This window comes from Hippocampus bargibanti, linkage group LG12, assembly GCF_051943395.1.
Source record: "Hippocampus bargibanti isolate YZ-2025 linkage group LG12, ASM5194339v1, whole genome shotgun sequence".
NCBI classification, from domain to species: domain Eukaryota; kingdom Metazoa; phylum Chordata; class Actinopteri; order Syngnathiformes; family Syngnathidae; genus Hippocampus; species Hippocampus bargibanti.
In genome coordinates this window covers 5,657,793-5,683,645 of record NC_142745.1, presented here as the reverse complement: position 1 = coordinate 5,683,645, position 25,853 = coordinate 5,657,793, and the positions used below count along the sequence as shown (strand labels likewise).

Here is a 25,853-nt window from a genome sequence, read left to right as displayed (position 1 = left end):
GGAAAGGTTGTTTCGATTGTGTGTCCATCTGTTTTATGTTATGTGTTCTGCATATTAGATTGTTTTATGTTAGACTTCTGTAAAGCGCTTTGTTTCAGCCGCAGCTGTTGTGCACTGTATTGTATTATTTCTTCTCCCATCCAGTGGAAAAAAACATGTAATTGATCAGCCTGCTGCTATAAATTGTAGACTTCATTCGATTAAAAAGATATGTTGTTTGTCGGAAATGTATGATGGTTTTCGTTCTCGTTAGGTGAAATTGAATACCTTTCCAGAGTGCAGATCTCTCACAACACACTCGTGTGACTCGGCCCAATGGGAGGAAAATTGTCTCAATGTCTCAGTGTGGGGTAGTAGTGACGGCATTGTCATTTCAGCAGCCACCCTGCGGTCATTGCGTACAAATCATCTAATTTTACTATTTCTCCCATCGACAATAACGTGATAAAATTGCATTTCTTATCACATCTTCCTACCTTGTGTATGGTGTGGAACTGTGCTCACATTACAATTTGTAACCATTTGTGACCAGGAGAATTTATTGAACATGACATTCAGTAATTATGCGGGCCAGCTACATAAATAATGACTTCGACACATTCTACTACATGTACTATGTTGAAAATGATGAGGGTCCAATATGACAAAAACGCTATTTTACGTTATAATTAAATACATGACAAACATGCGTATCATACCGAAAGGAATAGAAGAAGAAGACTGTGTGAACATATACGACACATTTATTATAATGAAAAAAATTACACGTAGAAATGGTAAAATTAGAGTAAATCACATACTTTTTTGTATTTAATCAAATTATAATAAAATATATAAATGCATGAACGTGTTAATTCATACCACGTGTGATTCTAATTCGAATGAAACAATTACACACTACAGGGGTTATTCCAGTTTGAATTAATACTGTAAATCAAAAGTTTGAATTTTCATTAAGAAGTTGTAATATGAACGTTTATTTTTCAATTGAAAAAAAACACGTATATATTGAATTACAATAATCACGTAAACATTAATCATGTACGTATTTAATATCGGCGTTTGAGTTTTCCAGAACCCTGAAACTGGTGTTTTTGTAAATCCATCAGTTTGCCAATAGAGGGAGCTAATATTCCATGGAAATTTGACACAACGGCATTATGGTAAAATTCGTACAGATACTGTGTGTTTTTTATGTTAACCCTAACAAAATGTGTTAATGAAGACAACATGTTTACCATGCATGATTGTGTGCATGGTTAATTTGGGGGAAATGAAGTCGAAAACTTCAATTTTATTCTCTGCGAAATGAGGAAATGGAACAAAACAAAACGGCGTGAGACTACATTTCCCAGATTACATTTCGTTGCTGGTATCCCGCCCTCTATTTTCCATAACTTCAATCTGAGGGATTTTCTGTTTTGCTGTGATTTGATGGTTTGTACATTGCCGTAGGATTTGCCCCCTCGTCTGCCACCACATGAGACTTTCTGCTTCCCCGAGAGACACTACTTTTATTTTGACGTTGTTTTCGGAAACGTGTACATTGTTTTTTTCACGGGCGGCAGCACTTTAGGAAGATTTTCTCCTCGACGCGTCATTCGGAAGACTTCCACGTTTTTTCGGGGGGGTCTCAGTCTTGAGCCGTTTTGGGCCACGGACTGTGAGGTCAAAGAGGTGGTTATCCCCGAACTGCATGGCTGTCAAATTGTTCCAGCGCGCTCTTCCTGGACATTAACGGCCATGGTTGTCGTGCAAGGCCAAGACGAGGGCGAACAGGCATTTCCAACCGGCTAACAACGCTAACACAGGCGGGGATTACCATGTGGGGGCTCACCATTTAGTACTTTCCTCGACTCCCACCGTCAATCTCCCATTGCTATAGAAAAAAAAATAATATTTCACGGGCCTCCAGCGATTGACAGAATGCAAACGTAACGACGGATGAAGTCGACAAGCTAGCTCTTGTTGTCGCTGCGATGTCGCACAAACTAGGAGCACACAAGTTGGCCATGGAGGGGAATGTGCAGCAAAAAAGCACCCCCCTAACGCGAGAGCTCACAAGGATATTCAGTAGCTACAACAAACACTCCGCTCTGCTCAAGAAGAACCTCAAGGAGACCAATGCCTTCTTCCGGGAAATCAGACAGAACTACAGTAACGCCTGTGCATCAGCCATGAGCTCGGAGTCCGCTTCTCTGGAGGCAGGTGGGTCAACATCCAGCCTTCGTCATCCTTGCAAACACGTACTTATTTATTTCTACTTATAGGTTTGTATATATCAGTTAACAAACCACTGTGATAAAGCATTCCATTTACCACAATTCAGTGAAATACAGTATGGTCATTTAACGACCTCTTTGTGAACCTATATATGTACCTATTTATGCCTGCAACATATCGTGACAGGAAGAACAATTCCATACTCTCCAACCCGATAGCAGAATGTACTGTTAACCTGTATATGAACCTGCTGCCATTCATGTAAATGAATGCAATGGTGCTTTGAGATGTGAGTGATCCCAATTGTTTTTAAACTGGGTTTTTGTGGGTTATTTGAACACACTAAAAGTCATTAAATAGCTAAGGTGATTATTAAGGCTTCTGATGGCGTTAAAAAACATTAAATACTAGGTCAAGAAGTATTAATTAAAAAAACATTGATAGCCCGCTGGTTATAAGTTGGAACCAAACAAGATCGCTAAAACTCTCAGAAGGGTCAACATCACTTTTACATTTTATGTTAACAATATCAAATTTCTCTTTTTTTTTACTTGTTAGTATGTAACCAATACAAAATGTGTCATAATTGGTTATTCACGATTAATCAAAAGTTAACTATCGAAATCAAGTGATAGATGATTATGATGACATCAACTGTCATCCAAATGTATGTAGATACGCGTGTGTGTATTTATGGAGTTGGATTTGGGCATTAGATTTGTTTTAAGTTACATATTAAATAAAAAAAATGCGGGTAATTTGATTTCCTAAAACCCCGTGCGAACACAAATTTGAGACACGATGGCTGTGAGGTAGCAGTGAAGTCAAGCTCACTTCACAACAAGTGGAAAAAAAAAAGCTTAACATTGTTCATTGCCACTCCTTGTTGAAGCTTACTGTCAAACAAAACAAAGAGGAATGCACGGTTATTTACAATAGCCACCTGTCTTTGCTATCGGAAAGTCTTGTTTAGCTTAATGCTAACAAACATCGCAAAACAAACTAGATGGGCTCACGCAGTGGTTGCCAAATAAAAATGTTGTATTCATATTATCTCTTGAAAATACTCATGGAAAAAATATTGTAATGTAAAATAATCAAATGTACACATGTATTTGGTGAGTTCCTGTTGCAGTTTGTATTATGTTGAGTTGTTTTTTTTCCTGACATAGTCAAACTAAAAGTGCACCTGACATCACATGACTAGTTATTTCATTATGGAAATTCTATTTGATTATTGTGTTAATATCGCATATATATATCCCAACCCAAATGAGGACGAAAGCAATTTTTTAATTTGTATTTTTTTGTCAATTAAATTGCTCATGTGAGCTCTGGTGTAACTAATTTAGTCATTCAAGATGTGATGTGTTGTTTGATTCTAACTTTAAAAAGACGTCAATTTTCCAATTCTGAATGAATGTTCTGTCTCCTTTTCTCGACCCCGAGTGACCGACACCTGTGGCTAAAGATTAAAGCGCTTGTTAATATCAAGCTCATGCACCCAAAAGATGGACATAATTGTTTTCAGCTCGGACGGAACAGTGCTGAACATTAGATGAGTCATACTCAACAGAAAGCATGGGATAAGGCTCCCTTTCATGGGAGAAGCCGAGCACGTGTCCTATCTTTCTAAAACGCTAGATTCATCAGGCCTTACATATCTTGACATACATTTGCATCACATGGTGCCAGACGATTGTTCTACAATTTAGTTTGCTTGTTTCCGTGCAGGGAGTTGATGGAGATTGAAGTTGCCATACCCTGACAACATTTAAAGGACAACCGACGTCACTTTTTTGTTTCTTAACTGACATCAGAAAAACGTTTAATAGCACCTAAAATACCCAAAACGATATTTTTATGATATTTTTATTCAAATGCAAAACACCAATAAAAATGACTTAAAGTGTCCAAAATCTGCAAAAAAATTGAGCTGCGAATTGGGCATTTTCAGAAAGTCCCGCCCCCAGTTCGTGACATCACGCCAATACGTCTTGCATTGCTGGAGCATCCAAACAATGGATTCAGATATTCAGGAGAATATGCTTTCTTGTTACACATCCAGTTATGAATATGATTCAAATAGTTCTGAAGAGGAAATAGTTCTGAAGAGGAAAGCATACATGTTTGCAATCGATTAAAGAATTTATTCCATGCCATTTTGAGGCAACATTAGGGGGAAAAATCTATCACCAGAAAAGAGGCACAAAATGGCGACTTCCTGTGGCCACCTCCGTTTCCACAGGCTGATAAATTCCATATATGGAGCTTGGACGCCCTCTTCCGGCGGCTTTTGGGTGCAACACGGTTTTGAGACCAAACATGTACAGCAAAATACATTGACGTGATGGAAGGACTGCTACAATGTGTCTTTTTTTTTCGGTTAGGGGCGTTCCTTTAGTGACGTCACGTACGGACTCGTCACCAACTCAAAAACAAGACTTCCTGAATATTCAGAGCGAGTCTAAAATAATAGCTATATGCGGTGGTATCTTTGTAAAATACGCTCAGTAGAAGTCATTTGAAGCCATTTTACAAATTTTGGACACAACTTGTCTGGAGACGTCAGTTGTCCTTTAAGCCAGTGGTGGCTGCGTTCGCTCCAGGAATGCATTACGACTGTAAACGGTCAAGAAATGAGTTGCTACGGAGGCAAAATGGAAAAAAAATGTGTCCTTTCTGGTCCTTATGTTCATAATTGTTTGGAACTATGCTGAGTCATACTGACGATTAGTGAGATTGACAGCTTTTTATAATAACTTTGAGCCTTGTAAATTCTTGATTACATGTTTATCTATTTATTGACCTTTTCTACTCAGTGATCCTGAAAAATCCCCCTCATAGCTGAAAGGGATCACATGAAATTTCACAGCTTGTTGCACAAAACGCAGAAAAACATGAAACGGTGGAACCTTGACTTAAGCGTTACCTGATTTGGGAGTTTTTTGAAATACTTTGGTGACTCATCTGCAATATGTGTGGACAATGCAGAGCCAAAGTGTCCCTCCCAAATGTCTTTTTTTCTTTTTCTTTCCTTCATAACATTATGCTTCTATCCTTCCTAATTTGCATTCTATGTGATTTTTAACTATACGCTGATTAACTCATTCACTGCCGGACGCTGTGCGAAAATGTGTCCACACCGGTGCCAAGGTTTTTGTCATTTTTGCTCCAATTGCAGGACCCACAGAATATTGACTTTTAGGAACGTTAGAACATTAGACTCTCTTCTTTCATCAGAAAAAAATGAGTTAAGTCCTAAGTTTTATGGGTCTGGAGTTATTTGAGTTTGAAACGGGGGCAGCTGTACAAAATACAATACATACATATTGATGTTTATAGCGCTTTAACAACAGTTGAAGGTGGAACAAAGCACTAACATGGACAAAAGGCAAATGCTGCTCCCTAGTGGAAGGAAAAAAAAAACATTACCAGAGGTCTGACCAGCGCTTTATCGGCACTCCCCCTGCAAGAAAAACCAAAACCTGAACAAATTCGGGAATGGCGTTCCACGTCACACTTTTCAATCCCTGAATAAATTCGGGAATGGCAGCGAATGAGTTGAAAAAAAAATAAGTATAACTTAATCGCTAAGCTATAATGGAACTATGATGTTTCCTTTGATTTCAATTGGATGACTGTTTCAAGGTCTGACTAAAATCACACCAAGACGGGCAACCATGGTTTTTATTAATATTTAATTTTGCGTGCTGCATAGAGTAACAAAACCCCATGATCGGATAATTAGCGGCATGATGCCAAAACTGCGGAAAGTTTTTCATATGGTCTCTCTGTGTTGAGGATTCCAAGTCACCGTGTGTGGATCTTGTACCATACCACAATAAATGTTCTTATTTTGTGTCTCTCCACAGGGCAATTAAGCTGTATCGCTTTCCCGAGCCACGAAGAAGAGTTCCTGCGCAACACAGTAGGCGCTGCCCCATACATCCTGATTCTGGGGCAGAACTGCACTGCCCGCTATCAGCTACTCAACTGCTTGCTCGGAGAGAGACTTCTGCCACTGGGCCCTGAGGCCGGCGAACCTTGCGCAGGTGTCCAGGACACCCCATGCAAGAGGCGCAAGTTGTGTTTCACCCACGGGAGACAAACGCGACTTAGTCTGGCGCTGCCCGGCCAGTACGAGCTGGTGCACCAGTTGGCGGCGAACCGCGGCCGTTGGGATACAGTGCCTCTTGAGGATCTGGAAATCCACGAAGAATGCGAGGACCCAGCGCATAGGCTCGCTGAGCTGGAAATCACGTTGCATCACCCTTTACTTCAGGTAGGATGGATCTCCACCGCTTTACAATTTTACTTTCGGCTATCGATTTTAAGCTAATGAGGCAGCCTGGGGAGATATCATTAGATCTGAATACAATTACACATGAGCTTCTATTTATCTCAACTGAGTTAATATTTGAGGAATGTTTGGAATTTTTCCCTTTTCAAACAATGAAATTCGATAGTTTGAATAGTGAAACGGTTTCTTTCCATACACATTTTATGTGAAGCTGAATTTTGCTGTCAAGTGGAACCCCCCTGGGGATAACCACAATCTATTCTGGGATGATCTTCCTCTTCCAATTAGTTTTAGTTTCAACATGTTTACTGTATTTTCCGGCTTATAAGGCACGCCGGAGTATAAGGTGTATCACCAATGAATGCTGTATTTTCAAACTTTCCATATACAGTAAAGTCTCTTTATATCGATATTTAAGGGAGCCCGAAAAAATATCGATATAACCGGGACTATCGATATATCCGACCCTGTTTGCATGTAATTTTCTCCGTGCGTGCATAGAAATAGTATCGATATAACCGGGACTATCGATATATCCGATATCGATATAACGAGACTTTACTGTATAAGGCACTACAAGGCGTACCTTTATTGAATGTCATGTTTAAAAATGTGTTCCATATATAAGGCACACCACATTATAAGGCGGTACGGTAGAGGTCGTTTTATTAGTCTCGCAGTAGAGAAATTTACATAACGTGGTGAGTAGTTTTACTTTATTTGAATGTGGCCGATGTCATTACCTTTTTATTGAGCATCTTCATCTTTATTAAGTTCATATAGTTGCTTGTTCTGTAGCCACAAGGGGACACAAGCCAGTGTTTTATTTTGCCACTCCCAAGCCCGGATAAATACAAAGAGTTGTGTCAGGAAGGGCATCCGATGTAAAAGCTTGGCCAAAACAAACATGCGAATCAAACCTCTGAAGATGGAGGACACTGATTCGCTGTGGCGACCCCTGAAGGGAAAAGCCGAAAGGAAAAGAAGAAGTCTGAAGGTTTTGTTAACGCATTCACTGCCAGAGGTGCAAAAATGTGTCATTATCACTCAAATTCCTGGACCCACAGAATATCGAGTTCTAGGACTACATAAATATTCAATGCAGCGTGAGATACCGTAGACTCTCTTCTTTCATCACAAAATAGTTACAGTAAAGTCTCGTTATATCGATATTGGATATATCGATAGTCCCGGTTATATCGATATTTTTTCGGACTCCCTTGAATATCGATATAACGAGACTTTACTGTAATTCCTAAATTATGTGGGTATACAGTTATCTGAGCTTGAAACGTAGGTGACTGTCCAAAATACAATACACATTGGTTTATATAGCGCGTTAACCACAGCTGAAGCTGTAACAACGCGCTAACATGGAAAAAAAGGGAAATTCTGCCCTCTTGTGGAAGGGAAAACATTGCCAGAGGTCTGACCAGTGCTTTATCAGCACCCCTGCAAGAAAAACTAAAACCCGAGTGAATTAGGGAATGGGGCTCCACGTCACACTTCAATTCCCGAATAATTTTGGGAAAATGGCAGCAAATGAGTTAATTTTTGAAACTGAAAATCCGGCCCAAGTTGCAGCTGAACAAAAAAAACTGATTATAAGGCTTCCTCTATCACTTTTGACATTTTTTTCAGGGGACTGTTGTCACATGGACACAATTTATCTTCAGTGATCAATAGAGTCATTGTTGCTATTGGCTTCAAGGGAGCCCAACTGACCGATCGATTTTAGAGGGCACCCCAATTCAGGGATAGTGTTTTTTCCTGGATTTTCTGGACTTTATAATATTGTCACTGTGCCCCCCCCCCCCCCCCATGAGAGATGTCATGCCATGGAAATTGCGAGTTATGCTTTAACGTCATCACTAAGTCAAAGTCTCACAAGACAAGTTGACGTCAGGCACAATGGCGATTTGACCTCATTTTTCTACTTGACTCATGAGGCCTATCTTCCATCTTGGTTTTGGTTTAAATTTGAATCATGTGCTTTCAGTAACATTCTAATTCTGAAATCTTGCCGTAAGAAACGCTCAATTCAACGACCACCGTCCACAACGAATACGCCACAATGTGCTTTTGTTGTCTGAAGATTGTACTTGCTTCAATTCTATTGGATAACTGTTGAAGAAATGTGGGGAAAGTTTAGCATTCTTGCTTGGAGTTTCAACAAACCTGCTCTGATGAAAGCCCAAAATCCCAATGAGCTTGTGGAGGGAGGGAATCGATTTTTAAAATGGTCAGTGCTCAGTCACGTGTAACGAGGGACATTTTTGTCATCTAATTACTCCAAACCACTCGTGTCAAACTCGGAGACGCCCGGCCTGGTCCCTGCCTCTGGGCAGCCCACTCGCCTAACCCCCCCTTTACGTAATGCTGCTGGTCTGGTGTGATTCACATGACTAGGTTGTGTCGGGGTGATGAAAAAATCCCTTAAAGGACAACCAACGTCATTTTTTTCATCTAAAATACCCAAAACACGCAGTATGATACTTTTATTCAAATGCAAAACACCAATAAAAATGACTTAAAGTGTCCAAAATCTGCAAAAAAAATTGAGCTGCGAATTGGGCATTCTCAGAAAGTCCCGCCCCTAGTTCGTGACGTCACGCCAAGACGTCTTTCATTTCTGGAGAATCAAAACAATGGCTTCAGATTCGGAGAATATGCTTTCTTGTTACACATCCAGTTATTAATATGATTCAAATAGTTCTGAAGAGGAAAGCATACATGTTTGCAATCGATTAAAGAATTTATTTGTGCCATTTTGAGGGATCTGAACTGCAATGTAGCGTCCCAGAAAAGAGGCAGAAAATGGTGACCAAGCTCCCTGTGAGGAATTAATCAGCCCGTTTCCACAGGCTGATAAATTCCTTATATGGAGCTTGGTCGCCCTCGTCTGGCTCTTTTTGGTGCGTTTTCAGACCAAACAAGCACAGCAAAATGCAATGACGTGATGGAAGGACTGCTACAATGTGCGAGTCTTAAAACGTAAAATATAGCTAGCTATATGCGGTGGAATCTTTGTAAAATACGCTCAGTAGAAGTCATTTTAAGCCATTTTACAAATTATGGACACAACTTGTCCAGAGACGTCGGTTGTCCTTTAAATTGCCATAGATACAAGAGAATATTTGGCATCTGGAAAAATGTTTTGTACCTGTGTAGCCAGAAAGGTGATGTTATGCAAATTTCCGAATAGAATTGGTGATAGCCTTCGGGGTTTAGCAATGAAAAACAAGTTAAAAGGCCCTACGGGAATATTTGTTATTGTTGTTCATAATCACATGTTTTAAAAACAAGATCCCTTATTTGGGTCAGAGCTAGTCACTCTGTTCGTGAATTCTTTATCAGAGATTCGGATTCCAGTTTGGTTTGTGTTGGAAGTTTGCGAATGTCGTCAGCTGGTGCTGATGGAAATAAATGCCTGAACGTTTTGCTTTCAAGAAGTTGTGGAAGATTTTCACGGCCCAGTTAATGAGCACATGTTCCTTCTTAGGGACTAAACCAGCCTGTGGTTTCTGCTCAATGAAAGAGAGATTAGTGCGTTGTTGGTCAGTTTTATGGAGCACAGAATCTCTCTGCACGCTGTGGTATTCACACGCTGCTGCCACAGTCACAACTCTCCGGTGGATGAGGAGAGAGACACTTGCTAATTAGTTAGTACTCCACGTCCCAGTGTGGAGCTATTTTGGCACCCAAAAGGACAAAGGGGTCCCGAGCTGTCCAGATATTTCTTTTAAAATGTACGTAATAACCCACCACGAATAACAACTTTAACAGTCTTATTTTAATGTGGTAATTTTCACTCAAATTCACAAACTAACCTTTTTTTTTTAATTGAGTGTAGAAATAACAACTCTGTTGCCCAATGCTCATGTATATTAACTCATTCAGTGCCAGATGATGTGCAAAAATGTGTCCCGTCCAGTGCCAGGGTTTTTGTCATTTTGACTCAAATTGCAGGAGCCACAGAATATTGAGTTTTAGGACTATATAAACATTCAATGCAGCGTAAGAAACCTTAGACTCTCTTCTTTCATCAGAAAAAAAATAGTTAATTCCTAAGTTATATGGGTCTGGAGTTATCGGAACTTGAAATGTGGGTGGCTGTACGAAATACAATACAATACATACAGTACATATTTATTCATATAGCTTTAACAACAGCTGAACCGGTAACAAAGCACTAACATAGACAAAAATCAAATTTGTGGAAGAAAAAAATATTGCCAGAGGTCTGACCAGCGCTTTATCGGCATCCCCGCAAGAAAAATCAAAACCCGAACAAATTCGGGAATGGCGCTCCACGTCATATTTTCAATTCCCGAATGAATTCTGGGATGGCACTGAATGTGTTAATATGATATTGAATGCCTTTAGTCAATGCTGAACACAGCCGCATCCCAGTTACGAGGGTGTGACCACTTGTACGACTAAACTATCTCAGATTAGAAAACAATTAATCAGCAAATTACAAGTCATTTTAACTCCACGTCACAATTTCCAAATAAATTAGGCAATGGCAGCAAATGAGTTAATATGCGATATCGCCTCAAAATAAACATTTTAATCTTCATTTTCATTTCTTGCCAGCTCGGGTACACCTTGTAGCCATTAATGGCTGCTTCAGTGGCACTCTGATAATGAATGTAAGGAGAATTTCTGATAATTGCTTTTGGAGTTTAACCGAGAACGTTGTCGTCGACCTCCCAAGTATAAAGCATCCAGACCATGACCATCTTTTATTCTTTCTTTATATTCCTCACTGGAAGCCATGCTACGTACTGCGCCTGCAATAAAATATTTTTCCCCCTCCGAGACAAAATGCAAGTAATAAATGAAGAAATAAAAAGAACACAGGTTTTTTTTCTTTCCGGGTCTTTGTTGAGATCAACTGAGTTAAAGAGATTCAAAGACTGTGTTTCTGTGGATGCTTGCAGGCTATCTTTGTTCCAGAAAGGCAGCTCAGTTCGTGTTTCTTGGGGATGGCACCGACTGCCTCCTTTGTTTTGCCATGTCTGCCCCTTTACCCCCCAGGCTTCTGTTTTTGTTATTTATTCAGCAAATCGCACACGAGGTAACGGTTGCTGACTTTCGACAGATACAACATCAATTCACCGTGTGTAACCGCTGAAGTCGGACATAATCTGTCTGGTTTACATTTACTTATTGAAAACTTGATACTTTTTGTCTGACAAAATTGTTGTCCTCTTAAACTACAAAGTACATGAATGAGCAACCAAGAACAATCCAGAGAAAAGAAATACAGTTGGAGTTTACATTTTGCATCTTGACATGTTTTTGAGTGAGTTCTAAGTGTGGCTGCTGTTGGGGAGCAGTAACTCTAATCCAAATTTACCATTTTAACTTCAAGTAACCAAATGGTTAGCATTTTGTACACATTAAAAATCCAAATATGCACTCTCTGTTCTCACTGTGCTCTCCACTCCCTGTCAAAGGAGATAATCTCGTTCTTTAGCTGAATGTTTGCCAACATGGACTTTGTTAGAGACTTCGCTCACAAATGACTACCGGTACTTAATGTCAAACGGTTCGTCATGAAACAACAATGAGCTCAAACTGATTTTGGAAGAGTGTAATGCGTGTGTGCCATGGAATAGCAAACAGGAAATGTCATTCATTTAATTCAATTTAAAAAGCTATATGGAATTGGAGCTTTATATAATTTTTTTTAATTAAACATCCCGTTGCTTATCACATTGATTTAAGCCGCCTCACGTGTCGGTCTGGTCAATGCGTTAAAATACATTTTTAAATTAGAATATAAACCAAAGTGCCTTATTTTACGCAGATATGACTGGCTGGAGTGGATCAGACTATATTTTACATTTGATGCAATTTTTTTGATTAGCCGTATTATCTTTAAGTATGAGCGTTTAATTTACATAATTGATAGAAATAACATAATTCCAGCTGCAGTATTTTGCACGTACAATTACTGTCTCAACTTAATTTTGGCCTCTTCTAAAGGATATTGGCACTACCTGTCACCATGTAACTGTTGTAATAAGCTAAAACATTTAAAAAAGCTCAGTAGAAATGTCTCCTCGCCACTTAGTCAACCAAACCGCTAGCTAGCCAAACATAAGTGTAAAGACCAACTGGTGAAATCAGAATCAGAAAGCTGTATTGAATATTTATGTAGTCCTAAAACTAGCTAGCTATCTATTAGCTATCTAGCTATCTACCTAGCTAGCTAGCTACCTATCTAACTTATCCTCTGACTATAAAGTGACCATGAGAGTTTTGAAATGCGCTTATAAATGAAATGTATTATTGTTGTTATTATTAGCTATCTATTAGCTAGCTAGCTAGCTTTCTATCTATTTGAGTTACTTCCGGGTTGAGTGAACGCTGGCGCGTGTGGCTGCCGCTGCTCACCCACTGAAAAACCTATCCTGTGACTGTAAAGTGACTTTGAGAGTTTTGAAAGGTGCTTATAAATGAAATGTATTATTATTATAATACGTTTTAATGCCGCACGGAAATTGTGAGTCTGCTTTCTGGTATGACAGTGCAAATACAGTGCCTCAAATGGCATTTGTAAAACATCAATTCTCTGAAGCTCTTATTCTTAGTGTGAAAATAATTTTGCTCACTTCATTTTCAGCTGAGGTCTTCCCACTTTGAAGAGACTTTAAAGCATTTTTCCCCTCCAAAGACCCTAAAATTACGTTTTGTTCAGCTTCTCAAACAAATCCAGTGACATTTGTGTCTTGTGCCTGCTTCACTATTTTATAAAGTTGTGGAACTGATGTGGAATCTGGGTTAGTATTGAAGGAAATAAATACATTTCGTTAGCCATTTTTAACATTGTAGGATGAACATTAAAATAGTGAGTTAATTAGTATAAATGGTGCTTTGTTTTCAGTGGATGGGTGAAGAAACAGATGTGGAATGGTTGCATGTTTGAAGTTGTGGTTGTTTAGATACCAGGGGGTTAAGGGGTCGGCTGGTCTGCAATCAAGGAAGTAATAAATTTACTTAGCCATGTTAGGCACTGTGTCGGATAAGCGGTAAAACAATTGAGTTACTCAGCATAGATAGTGCTTTGCTTTCAACAGGAGGTTGTGCAAGCGGGCATGGAAGGTTTGCATGTTTGTTTGTGGAGTTGTGTCTGTTCAGGAACCAGAATGTCAAGGGGTCAGCTGGTCCTCATCACCCAAGGAAAGATAAAAGAGCAACTCGAGACGTCTCCACGCTGATTCGTATTACCAAAAGGAGAGGAAAAGTTACGACCTGACCAAGGCTGAAGGAAGGAGGTGAAGGGATACAACATAAACCAACGCTATCTTGGCAAAGGCAACAGGAGCCGTCTCCACAACACCCCACCAAAAGAATGACGACATCAGAGGAGAGGGATCCAATCAACTGCTGATTTCTTTGTTTGAGCCAAATTTGAATATGCATGTGGGACACCTTTAAATCTGGGCTGCTCAGTCTCAGTCTTTGTCTTTCGTCTCTCTTACTGATTTGGGGCACACAAATATTTTCTGTGTCAGGGAGCTGAGACCCAGAATTCTGCATTAGATCAATTTGTTAGGAATAAATTATCTGTGAGTAACTTGCCGGCTTCTTTGGTGATCTCTCTCACAACGAACATGCCAATTGTTAGGTTACAGCGTTGCGCAATAAGGTAAATATTTAATTCCGTTCAAAATTGTTAACAAGATGAAATGTAACTGTTAATGCTAATATTAGCTTGGAATATTTTAACCTAACAGTATGTATGGTAATTACCTCAGCCAATGAGGTTACATTCATTGCTCTTTTCACATTAACTGGATTAGGTAAAAACGTAATCTGATTTCACGAAGTTTTGCGGATGACTGTTTACATTTACAGTACATGATCTTCCAGGAAGTTCTTTTGTTTTACCGTTTTAGAAATTCTTTTGTTACACTGTTTTCCAGTCTCTGTTAAGTGAAAGCATTTTTTTTGACACACCACAGAGAAAAGTGGCAGCAACTCCGCTTGATTTAAAAGATATAAACAGTTTATTAGTGGTGTTGAATACCGATTGTGATAATACACCTCAATGTCTGTTTTACTGCTCTTTTATGTTTTCTTTTTGTCTCCATTACACCACACATGCATTATTACTTTGTTTATTTATTTACTTGTTTTTAATTACGTATTTACTTAAAGTAGTTATTTATTGTTATCTATTTATGTAGCTATTTCTTTATTTAGCTGGCTAGCTAGATAGTCACCTAACTATATAGATAGATAGTTAGGTGACTAGCTAGCTAGCTCACTAAATAGTTAGCTAAATAGTTAGCCAGCTAGCAAACTAAATAGTTAGCTAGCTAGCTAATTAACTGTCCGGTGGGTTAGTTAGTTGGTTGGTTAACTAGCTAGCTAATTAGCTGGTTAGTTTGTTTGTTGCTTAGTGTGTTGGTTGTTTTTTGTATTGTTTTGTTTTTTGCTGTTATAGAGGCGAATTCTTTTGGTGCATAACCGCCGCTAATTTAATGGTGGTGGTAATGCACAGAAAGTCAATAATTATCAAAGGGAGGTTTGAGGTGCCAGCCTGAGCTTTAATTTTAATAAGTCGAACGTGAGTATAAGTCGCAGGGTCAGCCAAACTATTACCAAAAATACAAGTACCAAAAATCTGGTACTTGTATTTTAGCATACTATGATTTTATGTGGAGCTCAGAGAAGGGATGTACTTTTCTGGCTTTCAGTTTAGTTGTAAATGCCCCCAATTGTTTGTGTTTCCTCATCAGGAAGCAAAGGTTATGGTGGTGCCTTGCGCGAGCGTCCAGCCTATGGAAGAGACTCTCGAAGACTGCACTCGGAATGTGATCCCTATCATACTATACGCCACCAAGGAGGATTCCTTAAACGCGGAGCAAGTGGCCGAGCTTTGGAAAGTCAAAGAGATGCTCTCCTTTCCCATCTGTTTCATCCGCCTCCCCGACACGATGCCCGCAGCCTCGCCGGAACCCAGCCGCCGCGCTGAGAAGGACAAGGAGCGAGAGAAGAGCGCTCTCCATAAACAACTGCTCTCCCTCGGTTTTCTTAGCGGCCCGACAGGAAATTGCTCCTGCGGGGCGCCCACGCAGATGCCCGTCCCGGGCGCCAAGCCGCAAAGCATGCTTGGTGAAGCATTCGAAAGACTACACAGGCTGCTTGTGCCTTTTACGCGCCAGGTGCTTCAAAACCAACAAGTGGAGGCTGCCAGCCTGCTCAACGGGCTTCACTGTCGCTGCCTCGATCTTTTCATCAACCAGGTCAGAATAGTTCTGCCAGATAAATATATGACCGTTCGTGGCATTCCACCAATACTTTGTTTTTTTAACACGCACATGAACCACACAGTAAGCATCAGCATTTGTCCTTTATGCTCCCTTTACCCCCTCCACCCCAAACACGCCCATCCCTGCAGGCCTTTGACATGCAAAGAGACCTGCAGATAACCCCCCGCAGGCTGGAATACACCCGTGAGAAAGAAGGGGAATTGTTCACCTCCCTCATGGCGATTGCAAACCGCAAACAAGAAGAGATGAAGGAAATGATTGTGGAGACACTGAGCAGTATGAAAGAGCAATTGCTGGAAGATGCTGCCAACTTGGAGTTTACGGGTGAGTTAATTTACATCAGGCTAGTTATGAAAAGACCCACTTGTCTATGTGATTGTACTCTCATAAAAATTACTTCATACTGTAAATATTACCATTTTTCCCGACATTTGACCATATTCATTTAGACATCTGCGCACCCCCCATGAAACGAAAAGTCCAGTACAGCCTTCTTTGCGGACTTTGGTTTAGGTCCGGTCTTATGCGGATTCATAGTCACTTGCTGTGAATCAAGATAAAGTGTACTACATATGCAGTCACGCAGCAGTTTTTTGTCCCTTCCAATCTATTATGAGCTGTTGTGGTCACATGATCAAAATGAGCCAGTAAAATCGTTTGGTTACCAGAAAAGATTTTTAAAGGATTTGTTGGGAAGACACAACAAATTAATGTTTAACATGTCCATCCTAAACAAATATGTTAATCACGTAATTGATCACGTGATGAACCGTGATTATTCGACTGTAAAGTGTCCTTAAGAGTTTTGAAAGGCGCTTATAAATGAAATGTATGATTATTATTAGTAGTAGTAGTAGGAGTAGTAGTATTCGTTAGCTTAGCGCTGAGCAACTGTGACGTCATTTTCAGTCGACCGCACGTGGCAAAATGGCCGCCCCCTGAAATGGATGAAAACGGGTGGAATTTGCCGCTTAATTCATATTCCACGAAATCAATATTCATCTGAATGTTCTGTTAGATGATTGGCATGCACAACAAAACGTTCAACTCTTTCAGGCCCCTCGTAACCTAAGATCATAACAAGTTGCCTGCTGTCCTAACCGCTGTCCCTGAAAGTCCCTGAAAAATTGACATGACTGTTTTTAAAGTATTTTATCATGTTTTTTTATTTATTTGTTTTAGCTGAGTGGAGGGAGATCAATGTTTAGTTTTTTAGAATGGAAAGAGTTTTCCCTGTAAGTAGGTGGTTGTGACATGGCAGACTAATCCTCTTGGGTTATTCGGGGGGAGGGATGCCATTATTAGCTGCCATTTTAATCTGAGAGAGGGGGGGTGCATGTGGAATCAAAAGTAAGAGGAACATTTCTGGATGTTTCTTTTAGCATACCATATGGAGTGGTTCTAAACATTATTTTTTAAACTAATACAGCTCGCTGCCATGTTTTTTTAAACGTATCAGTGGCTTAAATGACATTTTAACATTAACGTCATACAAGCCTAAACAATGTATTCACACCATAATTGTTATGAAAGTGCTATAGAAATAAAAATATAATGTATGACAACAACAACAACTCACCCTTGGATGCGTGCCAAACGTTGACTTCTTGCTAACTTAAATTTCTGCCCTTTTTTTTTTTAACCGCAGACATCATAGTCACAACCAATGGCGAGCCTGTTACGTCAAAGGAGATCAAGTCTTGCATCCATCAGATCCAGGAACTGATTGTGTTACGTCTGAATCAGGCTGTGGCCAACAAGCTCATCAGCTCTGTGGACTATTTGAGAGAGAGCTTCGTGGGCACACTGGAGCGATGTCTCAACAGTCTGGAGAAGTCCCACATCGATTCATCCGTACACAACATCACCTCCAATCACCTCAAACAGGTGAAGAAGCAGACAAGCAACTAACTCAGTGTAACAAACTCACGCTGATCACAACTAACAAATGTCATCCTGTCCCGTGTATCCGTTCTAGTTATTGAACGCTGCCTATCACGTCGAGGTCACCTTTCATTCGGGATCCTCTGTCACGCGACTCGTGTGGGAGCAAATTAAACAGGTGAGAAAAGGTCACATTTATAATCAACGTGGCGACCCCCAACTCCACGGTGATCATTTTGCTCTTTCAGATCATCCACAGGATAACATTTGTGAACCCACCTGCCGTCTCGCACGAATGGAAGCGCAAAGTAGCCCAGGACGCCATCGAAAGTCTCAGTGCTGCCAAACTGGCACGAAGCATCTGCTCCCAGTTTAGAACGCGCCTCAACAGCTCCCATGAGGCTTTTGCAGCATCCCTGCGTCAGGTAAATATGTCCACGTGCCTTTAGCTCCTTGCCACTACAGTTACTTCAAACACAAAAATCACGAACCATCTTTATAACTGGCACTCTGAGAAAGGAAACTTAAATCACAGATTCAATTGGAAAGGATTTTCTTGTATTGACGAGTAAACCCCCACCCCCAAAAAAGGCTAATATGCTGCTTAAAATAAGCTCAGCCTCACTGACTTTGCCTCTCTACCTGTCGATACTTTTACAGTATCGAAACCGATTAACCTACCAAACCACCAAAAAGGACCAGATTGTGATTCCATCCATCGAGCTAGCTAGTTGTTGTTGTTGTTAGTTGTGTTAAGTTCATCCTGTCTACTTGATATCTAATTTACCACCGATTGTTTTCTTACAGACAGTGTTTTTTAGGTGTTCAATTACAATGTATTTGAACACCTAAAACACTGTCTGCTATCGAGCTAGCTATCTATCGAGCTAGCTATCAAGCTAGCTATCTATCAAACTAGCTATCTATCGAGCTAGCTATTGAGCTAGACATGTAGGTATCTAGCTAGATAGCTATCTATCTATATTTATTTATTTTACAGTGTATGCTACTATACTGAGCATACTTGAGTGGAAAATTTGCGCTTAAAAGATCGATTGAAATTCTTATTGAAAGGTTCCAAAAACAATCCACTGTTTGTTTCATAAAAGGAAACCCTACTTGAATTTATACATTTGAACCTAACAATCTTTAAAAGAAGGAAAAACGAATAGTAAAAGTTTCATTCCTTTAATTTTTCTTCATCTTTTTTTGCGTTTAAACAACATTTTGTTTTGCACCAAAAATAAAATATATTATTAATAAATATTATATATTTTAATGAATTCTTAAATAATCATGATGAACCTTTTTTTCATAATTGAGCAGCCCTCCCATCGGCAATGCAGTGCCGGTGTGAACTTGGCTTCATAGCCGCTCTCATGCCAACTTTGTGGGTCTGCATCAAGACTGATGAGAACACAAACCTGTAGGAGGGAATTTCTGAAAAGGGATGTTTGGACAAACATTGATTCACGGTGGCTGTCTGCTTAGAAAAATGACATTCATCCTTGTGAATTTGTGTTGGCGAGGAAGGCCGCATTTATTAATTTGACAAACGACGACAACGTCAGGGAGGTCAAGACTGCTTGCTGGTGAGAAATCGGGCGCCTTGCTCATTAAATTCCAATTAATTTGTTTCAGAAAAGGAACGAGCCAAGCCACCGAACTTGGCAAACCTTTGTTCCAGAAAGCGCACCGCAAGGGTTGATGAATGAAAGTCATTATGACAAACAACTTGTGAATGTTAACTAACCGTGTGACATTCAATGTGTGTGTGTGCGCTCACAGCTGGAAGAAGGCCACACGGGGCGATTGGAACGCACCGAAGACTTGTGGCTGCGCGTAAGGAAGGACCACGCCCCACGACTGGCTCGCCTCTCACTGGAAAGCCGCTCACTCCGAGATGTGCTGTTGCATGGTGAGCAGGCTCATCATTGTTAAATGTAATTCGAATTAGTATTTTTTTCTTGAGTTGAGAAAAAAATTATCAACCAGGTTTTTAATTGTAGTGCTTGAGTTTCTATTAGTTTTAGGCTTTTTTTGTATTAATATGTGGTATATTTTTAGGTGTAAGGTAGAAACAAAAAAAATAACTAATTACAGTGACCCCCCCGCTACTTTGCGGTTCACTTAGTGCAGGGGTGTCAAAGTCATTTTTTGCCGCGGGCCACATTGTAGTTATGGTTTCCTCTCGAGGGCCGTTATGAATTTGGGGAACCCATTAGAATGTTTAAATCCCTTCAAATATTACATATAGAGCACACAGCAAATTAATGAATAACTCGTTTTCAAATCTGAAGTCAAGAATAATGACTTATTGTGGTTGACATCCAAAAATATGAAATTTTGGCTCAGATTTTAGCAATCATCATGGAATTTAACAAGTTTGATTTGCTTTCGCGGGCCGAAAAAAAATGATGTGGCGGGCCGGATTTGGCCTGCGGTCTTTGATTTTAACACCTGTGACTTAGTGCATCACAGATTTTTTTTTCAGTTAAAAAACGTTCAGAAAAAAAGCCAAATGACTGAGATTGTAGCTTGCTTGATAGGTTCCCAGCGGGGGTGGGGGGAGTGTACCCACTTCACAGATTTTCTGTCTGATATTAACTCGTTCACTGCCAAATGATGTGCAAAAAATGTGTGCACTCCAGTGCCAGGGTTTTTGTCATTGTCACTCGAATTCCAGGTGCCATAGAATATTGAGTTTTAGGACTAGATAAACATTCATTGCAGCGTAATAAACCTTAGACTCTATTCTTTCATCAAAAAAAAAGAGTTAATTCCTAAATTATACAGGACTGGAGTTATATGATCTTGAAATGAGGGCGGCTGTCCAAAATACAATGCAATACATACATATTGGTTTATATATCCAGCTGTAGGGCAAAACAGAAACATTGCCCCTTTGTGGAAGGGAAAAAACATTTCCAGAGGTCTGACCGGAGCTCGATCCGCACCCGCCGCAAGAAAAGCCAAAACCCAAACAAGTCATGCTTTTCAATTCCCAAATAAATTTTGAATGGCAGTGAATGAGTTAATTGTCAGACAAAAGCGATGGGTGTTTATAAATGTAAGATGTTGTTTATGTTATTTTTTATTTTTCAAAAGCATTTTCATGTTTATCGATGAGAAGGTTTCTTCAGCCGTCATCTGTTTTTCATGTTTATGTCCATTAAGGAAATGTTTTTTTTTATCTCTAATGATTTGACCTATTATGTTACTTTTTGATAATGACCTTCATGTTGAGTCACCGTCTCCAATTTTAGCTCGGATGTTTTATGTCTTCTCTCTAAAACTTCAATACTTCAAAGTTGACCTCTACCCCATCTTGTGAACGTCACGTGACCAATCCCTGAAAATATCTGAGCTGTGATTGGTCATTAACTAATCCCTCAGTAGCAGTGAGATCACTTTTAGCCCGCATCAAGTGGCAAAATGGCAGCCCCCTGAGATGGATAAAAACGGGTGGATTTTGCTCCTTCATTCATATTCTGCAAATGTCATATGGGTCAGAATACTTTACCTATCGCGTTGCCACTCGTAGTGCAAATCTGATATATCGTAAAGAAAATTTGGAACGGGACTTCCACCTTCATCATTCCTTTTCACTAATATTATTTTACCCATTTGTAACAGATGACATTTGTCTTTCTTTAACAGGTAAACCAAAGATAGGCCGTGAGCTGGGCCGCGGCCAGTACGGAGTGGTGTACTTGTGCGACAGTTGGGGGGGCCGCTACCCATGTGCCCTGAAGTCCGTGGTGCCGCCGGATGATAAACATTGGAACGACCTGGCTTTGGAGTTTCATTACACAAGGCGAGTTCTGAACATCTGAAAGTCTTGAGCGTTTTCTTGGATTTCTGTGCGAGAGGTTCGCTCGGACACTGTGAACAAAGGCTGGAACACAGGAAGATTGCCTTTTACTGCCGGCAGGGGGCGTAGCCGTTCATGACCGACGCCTAACCTCTGCAGCACTCAGCCAAGCTATTTATTGAGAGTGTATGCAAATTTAAGTGATACATTAGTAAACACAGTCTTCTTGATTTGAAAACCACACCCATGTTACAAGCACCAACACCCACAAACCAACAGAACAAAGACATTTTAATGGGTTGTCTTTCCATAAACTGATAGATTTGTAACCTGGCTAATGAGCTCTTCCTGCGAAGGAGTTTACCAAGTCCTAAATTCCGCCCAAGGCCAAATTTCCTACCTGAGGATGACAGTTTAACAGGCTGTGTCTGTTCACCTCAGATTGACCCCAGATTTTCTGTGCTTCCATTGTGTATTGTAGTCACACATATGATAACTTCTATACTGTCTATTCTCTATCAAAAAACAATCGGAGCGGTCTTTCTAATTCTTTCAAACACCAGTTGAGCCACCTTTAAAAGCAGCTTTTCATATCATGGGCCCTCTATTTCTAAAAATTCCAAAACGGGGATGTTGCTGCTTTTCTACGAACACATCACCGAATTGTGCCAAGTGTCTTCAACTTCGTGTGATTACTTGAAGCATCACAAAGCTGAGGAATGTGAAGCCCGCTTACCGGCTGGACTCTCGCTGTCAAACAAATGACACTTTGTGCTACAGGTCGCTGCCCAAGCACGAGCGGCTCGTCGACCTCCACGGCTCCGTTATCGACCACACGTACGGGGAAGGCTCCAGCATTGCCGTGCTGCTCATCATGGAGCGGTTGCACCGTGACCTCTACACCGGTCTCAAGGTGACGACTGCCGCATCAAAACAGCCGTAGATGAGTCGTTGTTGTCACTAAGAAGTAACGTGTACTCATTTCTCCAGTTTACTTTTTGGTAGCCGCCATTGTAGATAATTTCTATGGCAGCCAGATTTTTTTTTCCCCCCAAGAAATTTTGAAAGCTTCATTTGCTAGCTTGCCAAAACAACGTGCTTGGTGCGTGACAGTCACATGTAGCGCAAAATATTTTACTTTGAATTTGTAAGCTTTTCTGTCTCACAATTGGCGGTCTGACCTTTTCAAGGGAAAAAGTCCCCAAATAATTGAGTTTTTCCTGATATATGTTAACTAAATGTTTTTAAACAAATGTCTGCATGCCTGAAATAAGCAGTTCTTTTGTACAGAGCTGTACTTGATTCTCAAAACAATGATCCTATCCGACGCTAAATAACACTGTATTATTCTTATTGATATTTCTGTGCCTTAGCAAATAATAATAAAAATAATACATTTTATTTCAAGCGCCTTTCAAAACACCCAAGGACACTTTACAATAAAAACAATAAAACAAAGCACAAAAAAAATCTCCCACAAAACCAAAAGCATGACGTGGAGCGCCATTCCCAAATTTGTGGGAAGAGTGGATTTCAAGCTTCGGTCAAACCTCTGGCAATGTTTTTCCCTCCCACAAGGGGGCAGAATTTGCCTTTTTTACAGCCGCCCCCATTTCAAGCTCCGATAACTCCGGACCCATATAATGTAGGAATTAACTATTTATTTCTAATGATAGAAGACAGTATAAAGTTTCTAACGCCCTATTGGATTGGATTGGATTTGCCTTTATTAGTCTCACAGTGGAGAAATTTACATTTCACAGCAGCAAAGTGATGAAAGGAATGAAATGAATTGAATGTTTATGTAGTCCTAAAACTCAATATTACTCAATATATTGTCTCTATACTGTCATATTTTTTTATTTAGTTTTTTTTTTTTGTTATTTTGACTTCAAGACGGCGCCGCGAGAGTGGCTGCCTTTCCAGCAGCTCATGTATTTTGTTTTTCTACTTTCATTCCTTTCATCACTTTGCTGCTGTGAAATGTAAATTTCTCCACTGTGAGACTAATAAAGGCATATCCAATCCAATCCAATTCTGTGGATCCTGCAATTTGAGTGAAAATTACAAAAACCCTGGCACTGAAGTGGACACATTTTTGCACATCGTCTGGCAGTGAATGAGTTAAGAATAGACATGCATCTCATCAAATTAGAACATGAGGGACATTTTAATTTCACCGTCATGACAAAAAAGAGAAACGGCAACTATTTCATAATTCATCAAACCATTCATTTTGAATGGTTTTTGAATTGATGTAATATTCCCTATCATTGCTTTTTTTTTTAATAAACAAAAATTAGACCATATTTAGATGCACTTGTGTGACAATCACCAGAAGAAATGACTCTGTGGCGTCTTGAGTCATGTTCCTTTTTGTGTTTTGTTTCATGTCAGGCTGGTTTGTCACTGAGAGAGAGGCTTCAGATCGCGCTGGATGTTGTGGAAGGGATCCGCTTTCTGCACAGTCAGGGCCTTTTGCACAGAGACATCAAGCTCAAAAATGTTCTGGTAAGAGCGGGTGAGAGTGAGTTGATAAAATTGACAAGTGCACCAACGTCGTATTTTTTTGGTCATCCGATTAGATCTTAGATAATGTTGACTCATACACACGTGACCGTTATTCAACCACACAATTGTTTTGTATTGTCAGATCAACGTTGTGAACATAAAAGATGATTACGACATAAAAATGACACCACTAAGCTGTCACTAATTCCCTAACTTAAATTCCACTCCCGTTTTGACACTCAACTTTTGTTCTTCTCTTGACGAATCATCGTTGAGCGGCGTGTCAAGCTCCCTCCACACCTAGGCGCAAGAATTTGCACCCGCTTATCTCAAACACACTCATCATTTCAAATACACTCGTGGTGTACTATTTAAGGCACGGGTGTCAAAGTCAAGGCCCGGGGCCCAAATTTACCCCGCCGTATCATTTTATTTGGCCCGCGAAAGCAAATCAAGCATGTCAAGTGCCATGATGCTTGCTAAAGTCCGAACCAAAATTTCAGTGTGAGAGTGGTTATTATTTGTACTGTTGTCCTTCATGTCTTCCTTCCTCTCACATCATAGCTAGACAAGCAGAACCGTGCCAAAATCACAGACCTGGGCTTCTGTAAACCGGAGGCCATGATGTCCGGCAGCATTGTCGGAACCCCAATCCACATGGCGCCCGAGCTGTTTACAGGTATTTTCGCTTTTTTTTTTTTTTTTTTTTCTCACACTGACCCCCGAACACACCATATTACAAACCTCTCCTGTTCTTGCCGCTTGCTCACAGGCAAATATGACAACTCCGTTGACGTCTATGCCTTCGGGATCCTATTTTGGTACCTCTGCACCGGTTCCGTCAAACTCCCGGAAGCCTTTGAGAAATGCTCCAGCAAAGACCAACTCTGGAATAATGTCAAAAAAGGTGATCCAGCTCTCAATAGAAATGTGTGTTGTTGTTTTATGTTTACGTTGACAGTAGTTTGACTTAGTTATCTTGATTCCTCATTTTTTTTATGTAATTTTTTTTTTTTTTTGCATTTTATCTATCTATTTATTTACTCATCTACGTGTTTATTTATTTATTAAAAAGTCCAACAACAGCTCCCATTTCGAGTCAGATCACTCATAGTTGTCTATTTTTTCCCTTTTTTTATGGTAACATAGATCACTCACAAATGCCAAAGTTTATAAGTTTTTCTGAAAAAGCAACCATGTCTCCCGTGTGGCCTTCAGGTGCCCGACCCGAACGCTTGTCCTCGTTTGACGAGGAATGCTGGCAGCTGATGGAGGCCTGCTGGAACGGTGACCCTTCCCAGAGGCCCCTACTCGGTATCGTGGAGCCCAGCCTGCAAAGCATCATGGTCCGCTTGTGCAACTACGACTCGGAGCAGAAAAGTAGCAGCCTGGAGGACTCGAACTGAAAACACTCCCGACTAAACTGATGCGCATGTCATGGGGATCGTGCTCATCAAAACAGGGTTTTTTTTCCCACTCGTATTTATGAAAGGACGCTCCATAGCCAAAATTTGTGACCCGTGACCTTGTCGTCGTTTACGTATGGGGATTGATTGTAATTTATGAGGCGATCCAGATGTTTGCAGATGTGTTTGTTTTATTGTTTATTTGTAGAGGTCCCCCCACTTTGACATGCTAACTGCCACTCATTCACAGAAAATGTTACTACGTGCAACTTTTAAATGTCGTTCGTTACAAGTATTGTGAGGAAAAAAAAGAAATATAAAAACATATATTTTAGACTGTATTTAATGTCTGGATCGACACAAACGCTTTTTTTTAAATAAAAGGATCTGTTACAAGTCAGATGGTAATGCTATTGAAT

The 25,853-nt window shown here is 40.1% G+C and overlaps 1 protein-coding gene across 1 annotated transcript; it reads left to right on the top strand.

Moving 5' to 3' along the window:
- Nucleotides 1–1,381: 1,381 nt before the first annotated feature.
- dstyk (dual serine/threonine and tyrosine protein kinase) lies at nt 1,382–25,853 on the top strand. The gene is made up of 14 exons (XM_089010589.1): nt 1,382–2,208; nt 6,099–6,508; nt 15,286–15,792; nt 15,948–16,143; nt 17,468–17,706; nt 17,798–17,881; nt 17,952–18,128; nt 19,492–19,621; nt 21,364–21,520; nt 22,298–22,430; nt 23,915–24,028; nt 24,593–24,707; nt 24,801–24,935; nt 25,247–25,853. The coding sequence occupies exons 1-14, from the start codon at nt 1,980–1,982 to the stop codon at nt 25,432–25,434; spliced, it is 2,814 nt and encodes a 937-aa protein (XP_088866715.1). The 5' UTR covers nt 1,382–1,979; the 3' UTR covers nt 25,435–25,853.

Coding starts and splice junctions, on each gene's coding strand:
- dstyk (XM_089010589.1), top strand. CDS start 1,980: ATGTCGCACAAACTAGGAGCACACAAGTTGGCCATGGAGGGGAATGTG. Junction 17,882..17,951: donor TGTGGGAGCAAATTAAACAG/GTGAGAAAAGGT, acceptor TTGCTCTTTCAG/ATCATCCACAGGATAACATT. Junction 24,936..25,246: donor CTGGAATAATGTCAAAAAAG/GTGATCCAGCTC, acceptor TGTGGCCTTCAG/GTGCCCGACCCGAACGCTTG.